This window comes from Ceratotherium simum, chromosome 8 (assembly GCF_057802395.1).
Source record: "Ceratotherium simum simum isolate JZ-2026a chromosome 8, ASM5780239v1, whole genome shotgun sequence".
NCBI classification, from domain to species: Eukaryota; Metazoa; Chordata; class Mammalia; order Perissodactyla; family Rhinocerotidae; genus Ceratotherium; species Ceratotherium simum.
In genome coordinates, this window is record NC_141907.1 from 5,220,150 (window position 1) to 5,226,470 (window position 6,321).

The window sequence follows — 6,321 nt, forward strand, 5'->3', positions numbered from 1 at the left end:
TCCCACAGCAGCATGTAAAGATAAATCTTCCCTATGGTTAGAGGCTTCCTGCAAGCCTCAAAAACCATAAAAAATTCATCTTCCGTCTGGCAATGATGACAACCAAGCAGAAAGACTTCATTGTGAAAGAAATAAAATTTCTTAGTCAATAACTTTTTAGGTCTTTTGTCTTTTCAAGCAAATGAATACTTTTATTAACATGGTAATTTTTTTTTTTTTTTAAATACATGGTAGGGTTTTGACCTCAAAAACTTGTCAGGTCTGCTACTCAAATGAATTTCTAGCTGGACAACTTACGAACCTTGAAGATGCCTAGTCCCCGTCCAGTTTAGCGTCCAATGCAGACAGCCCTTGCCTTCCTTGCCCAGCCCCTCAAGGGCCTGTGTAGGTATCTTTCATTTTATGCCCAGAATCCACTGAAATGCATCAGGGTATTACATCAACTTGTAGAGAATACCAAGATCTCATCTTCTAGGCTAAATTCCAGGTCAAATAAAGCTGAATTAGGTTGTCCAAACAAACTGACTAGACAGGTTACGTCAGAGAGTGTGCCACATAAAATTTAAATTTTGAACAAAATACATCTCTCCTCCTTTGGTCTCACACAGAAATTAGAGTCCCCAAATACAAACAATGCTATTCTCCACCCCTTCTGATTCGTCAGTCCCAGCCAGATCAGCCCCATCCACATTCCAGTTGAAGTCTGGTCCCCTCCTCAGCTTCAGCTGCTGCATAGAGTTGTCTTCTGGAAGTAACGCAGCTCCTTCACCACCGCCAGAGCCGGAGAACTCCAACTCTGAGTCTCGTGTCACACACAGACCCAAAGTTCCAGGGAGCTATCAGATCACACAAGAAAGAGCAAAGCACCTCAAAATTCAGAAATAACCAAAGCCCAGGAATACGTGACTGCTGCAAGAGCTTACAATCTAGGCCCTAATTCTTGTTATGTGAGCGCGTTTCCAAATGAAAGTAACTTCCCCAAACAAAAACGTTTAACAGTCAGAACTCATATTGAGGTCGTCAACCACAAACCATAGCAGAAACGTAGTGTAAGTGAGGACAGAGCTTAGACAGGGGAAAAAAAGAGAAAACAAAGGCTCTCTGGGTTCAGCTTCTCCAGGGCGTCAGCCAATCTCCACCAGTTGACCAAAATCCACTGGCTGCGGACCTAGAGCGCAACCGGGAGAAACCCATCATCAAGAGATTAATCCCGAAGGAAAGACCAACCCAAACCCTCACAAACCTAACTACGCAGGACGCCACCTGGTGCCCTCCGACTCATTCCCGTCTTCCAGCCGACTCCGGAATTGTCCAGCAACGGTCTTCCCTCTGAAAGTCCTCTAGTTCCACTCCCCCCGCTCAACGGCCTCCGCTGTGCTGCTGTTCCCTTCGCGACTTTCAGGGTCGATATTCTACAGCTACTCTACTGCCCGGGACGTCAGGGTTCAACCAAACTCACACCCAGCCAAACACAAACCCACCTACTTTTCCGTAATTACCAATGTAAAGAGAGAGAATTTAAACGTCTGTGCTAACAGCGCCCGAGGGCAACGCTGCGCACGTTTCTCCCCCCGCGCCTCCCGCCCGCGTGAACCACGGCTGACTGCACCCAGGATGCACGCGGGCTGAGCCAGCCACAGCCGCGCGCGCGGGCCTCACCGCGGCCGCTCACGACGACTCGCTCCTCTCCAGCCGCCGCACCAGCTCCACCAGCATCTCGGCCATCTTCGCGACCTCCTGCGCCTTCTCCTCGGCGCGCTCGCCCCGCCGCGTGCCCCTGCCCTCGCCGCCGTCGCCCGGCGCCTGCAGGTGGTTCAGGGCGCTCTCCTCCGAGGCCTCCACCTGCGTCTTGATCTGGATGAGCATATTGTCCATCTCCCACAGCTTGCTCCGGTTGCGCAGCTGCGCCCGCCCGTGCTCCCGGGTGAGCGCCGCGATGTCCTCCCGCATCTCGTTGATGACCGGCAGCAGGAACTGCTCGAAGTCCTCCTCGGGCTCCAGCACCTCCACCTCCTCCGGCTCGGCCAGCTCGACGACGTCCAAGGGCCGCATCTTCCCGCTACTCTGCAACCGCAGGACCGACGTCTGCTGCAGAGACAAAATGGAGACGCGCTAGGCTTACCCACGGAGTTCCAGAATATTCTTCAAAACTTTCACCCTTTTTAAACTTTTCGCCTCAGAGAAACCACGCAAACAAGCGACTTACGAGCAGAGAGGCGGCGAACAAAATGGAGTCGCCGCCGTCAACCAGCGCCCTGCGTGTTGCGGCCCCTTTCACGACTCGGCCGTGTCTCTTTACGGTCACGCGCTGGTAGAAGTAGGTGCGGGCGCGCGCACGTCAACGGAGGGCGCACAGCCTGCCCCGCCGCGCTCGCGCGCACGCTCGCCCTGGTTCCCCCTTCCCCCTCGCCCGCTAGTGCTGCCCCCGCTGCTGCCCTGGCCGTGGGGGCGAGCGGCGCTGGGTGCACGCTCCTCCTAGGGGGCTGGTCGAGCCCGGAGGTTGCATAGTTTTAAGAGGTAAATACCGTCTTCCGGCGCTAAACGAGGAAGATACTGCGTAATAATGTGCTCAAAGGCTTTGACATCCTGGGGCTAATGGCCCCTTCCTCTTGAGTACGGCGACCGGACCCCTCCCAGCCGGCTTCGAGTCTGATTTCCGTTCTTCCTTGGATTACAGTCGGGAGTGTCTGGGTGTCTCTTCACCAGACCGGGGTCCCCACACCTCCCGGTAAAAGGCCTAGTAGGATACATCTTGAGGCCCCACCAGACCCAAAGCTCAGTTTATGTTGAAAGAGCCGTTGTTGACTATCCTTCACACCTTTTACCCCATTGAGGGCTCCTGGAGTCTTTTTATTCAGCTCTGTGTCCCGAATGCCCTGAGCAGAGCTTGGCACACGTTAGTAGATTTGTTTTAACATTCACTCAACATAAGCTTCTAAGGAAAGATAATTTTCTAGCCTGTTGACCCCATCACAATAGAGCAATACAAATGTCAGGAATCCTGTTTGCGCAAATGCTGTATAGGTTTGGCTTCTGTTTTTCAGCCAGTTAAATGGTCACAAGTCTTAGTTTTGAATATGGGGGAGTTAAGGATTAAGAGAAACAATAACTATGACAAGGCTTTGTAAATACCAAGCACCGACATAGGCAAAGTGTATATCTTTGGTCTAGACTTTTCTCGGGTTCTTTATATTTTGGTTGCTCTTGTAAAAATCCGTCTTTGGGGCTTTCTTGATGTATCAGAGGCAGCTAGCTCATAAATTTTTTTGTATGACTAAAGATAAATGGCTTAAACAACGAGATACGACTACACACTTATTAGAATGTCCAAAATCCAGAATACTGGCAACACCAAATACTGGCGAGGATGTGGAACAACAGGAACTCGCATTCATTGCTGGAGGCAATGCAAAATGGTGCAGCCACTCTGGAAGACAATTAGGTGGCTTCTTACAAAACTAAAGTACTCTTACCACACAATCCAGCAATTGTGTTCCGTGATATTTACCCAAATAAGTTGAAAACAAAAACCTGTACACGGATGTTCGTAGCAGCTTTATTCATAATTGCCAAAACTTGGAAGCAATCGAGATGTACTTCAGTAGGTGAATGGATAAGTAAACTGGGGAACATTCAGATGATGGAGTATTATTCAGTGCTGAAAAGAAATGAACTATCAAGCCATGAAAATATGCGGAGGAAGCTCAAATGCATGTTTACTAAAGAAGCCAATCTGAAAAGGCTATGTAGTGTATGATTCCAACTATATGACATTCTGGAAAAGGCAAAACTGTGGAGACAGTAAAAAGACCAGTGGTTGCCAGGGTTTAGGAAGGAGGGAAAGGTGAACAGGCAGAGCATGGGATTTTTAGGCAGTGAAACTATTCTGTGTGAACTATGATGGTGGATACAGGCCATTCTGCACTTGTCAAAACCCATAGAATGTACAAAACCAGGAGTGAACCCTATGGACTTTGATAATAACGTGACAACGTAGGCTTGTTGCTTGTAACAAATGTACCACTCTGGTGCTTAATAGTGGGGGAGGCTGTGCATGTTGAGGGGCAAAGTGTATGTGGGAACTCTGTACTTTGTGCTCAATTTTGCTGCAAACCTAAAACTGCTCTAAAGATCAAGTCTATTTAAAAGGGAAAAAAAGTAGATGGTTCCCACCAGGTGGATGAATTGAAAAACACTGCCTTTTTTCTAGGACAAGGTTAGGTTGGCCCTACTCAGCCAGGTGCTTTTGTGCAGGGCAGAAAGCACAGGGTGCATAACCTTCATTAGGGGCCTGATCCCTAGCATTTCTTTGTTTCTCTTTTATTCTGTTATCTCTGTTATTTCTGTTCCTATCTTTATTATCTCCTTCCTTCTACTTTCTTTGGTTTATTCTATGTCCTTTTTTAACTTCTTGTTATACTTGTAACTCGTTAATACTTTTCATTTTTTCTAATATAAACTTTTAAGATCTTAGCTTTCCATCAGGTATGGCTTTAGCTGCATCCCACAACTTTTGATACCGTGTTTATATTTTCATTATTGTTTGGTTCTAAGTATGTTCTTATTCCCACATGATTTTTTGATCCATAAATTATTAGAACTGTGTTTTTAAATTTTCAGCCACATGGGGGCTGTTATGCTTTTCTTTTACTGATTTCTAACTTAATTGCATTGTGCTGAGAAATGGAGTTCTGTTTGATAGTAGTTCTTTGAAGTTCGTTAAGACTTGCTCTATGGACTGGTCAATTTTAGTAAATTTTGCACATGTGCTTGAGAAGAACAGGCATTCTCCAGTTGTTGGGAGCAGGATTTGATACTTGTCCACCAGCTCCTCTCTCTGTTACCGAAATAGCTTCCTGGTTTGCCCTTGTTCCCCTACAGTCTGACCTCTACACGGCTTCCAGAGGGCTTCTCTAAAACGCAAGGCGGATCACGCCACTCTTCAGAATCAGGACCCTGCTTATCAAGCAGAGGAAAGTCTGAGGTCCTTACAACGGTCTACGTGATCCTAGTGATCTGCCCACCCACATTCCTCTCTGCAGGGCGGGCAGTTGCATGACCTTGAAATTGAATGCTTAACTTAGGCCCTACGTGCCTCCCTTGCCTCCCCCTGGGCCCAGCCCCGCCCCTCTGACCATGTCTTCCACCGTTACTCCCCTCACTTACTCCACTCCAGTTGTATCGGTCTCCATGCTGTTTCTGGTGCACGTCAGACGGCCTCCCACCTGAGGGCCTTTGCGCTTCTCGTTGCCTTTGCCTGAAATGCTCTTCTCCCAGATACCAACATGAATTTCTACTCTCACCTTCTTAAGATCTTTGATCGTTTGCTGAATAAATGAAATCAAACTTAATAGTGTTGTTCATATTTTCTATAACCTTGTTAATTTGTTGTCTCTTCGACCTATCAATTATCTCATTGTATTGATGGATTTGTTAACTTCTTGTAATTCTGTCACTTTTTTGCACATTCATATAACTTACACATATAGCTATTTTATTCTGTGCACAGAGGTTAGAATCATTATATACTTCTTATCACTTGAAGTTTCAGGAAGTTTAATTCTTTTTTTTCTTTTCCTTTTTTGGGGGGGGTGGGGGTGTGAGGAAGATTGGCCCTGAGCCGACGACTGTTGCCACTCTTCCTCTTTTTGCTGGAGAAAGATTGTCACTGAGCTAACATCTATGCCAGTCTTCCTCTATTTTGTACACGTGATGCCACCACAGCATGGCTCGATGAGCAGTGTGTAGGTCTGTGCCCGGGATCCGAACCTGTGAACCCCGGGGCCGCCAAAGCAGAGCGTGCAAACTTAACCACCATGCCACCAGGCGGAGCCCTAATTTGTTTTTTTTTCCAAGTCTGCCTGGCTCAATTTTGTTTTGTTTTATTAAAGTAATATTTTTTATAAATTCTCATTGCACCTTTTTCACATTTAAATTCTCTAAAGTTGTGCTGCATCTTTCAATGTGCTGTGAAAAAAACATTGATTCACACTTTAATTGTGGTGTATTCTCATTCTTCGTGTTATCTAAAATAATGATGTCTTAAAATTGATGTCTTAGATTTTACAATGTCTCATATTATTTCAAAATTTTAATGTTATTTTGCTGCTTGCTCAATTATCTAACTCGCTTATGTAGTGTCTGATCCTGTACCTTCCTCTGGAACAGGACGTTCTCAACTGCAGGCGATTTGGTCCCCAGGATATAGTTGGCAATGTCTGGAGACATTTTGACTGTTGGCCTGGGGGGAAGGGTTGCTATTGGCATCTAGTGGGTAGAGACCAGGGCTGTTCCTAACATTGCCCGGCTAATTTTGATAGT

At 46.7% G+C, this 6,321-nt stretch overlaps 1 protein-coding gene across 2 annotated transcripts; it reads right to left on the reverse strand.

The window, feature by feature from the left end:
* Window positions 1–539: 539 nt before the first annotated feature.
* On the reverse strand, window positions 540–2,354 carry MRFAP1 (Morf4 family associated protein 1). Of its 2 annotated transcripts, XM_004432255.3 has the most exons (3): window positions 2,207–2,354; window positions 1,660–2,088; window positions 540–1,168 (listed from the first exon to the last, which is right to left on the reverse strand). In XM_004432255.3, the coding sequence occupies exon 2, from the start codon at window positions 2,050–2,052 to the stop codon at window positions 1,669–1,671; it is 384 nt and encodes a 127-aa protein (XP_004432312.1). In that variant the 5' UTR covers window positions 2,053–2,088; window positions 2,207–2,354; the 3' UTR covers window positions 540–1,168; window positions 1,660–1,668. The 2 variants fall into 2 exon arrangements, with proteins under 2 accessions (XP_004432312.1, XP_087291019.1); XM_087434893.1 differs by lacking the exon at window positions 2,207–2,354 and having other exon boundaries at window positions 1,660–2,192.
* Window positions 2,355–6,321: the final 3,967 nt, after the last annotated feature.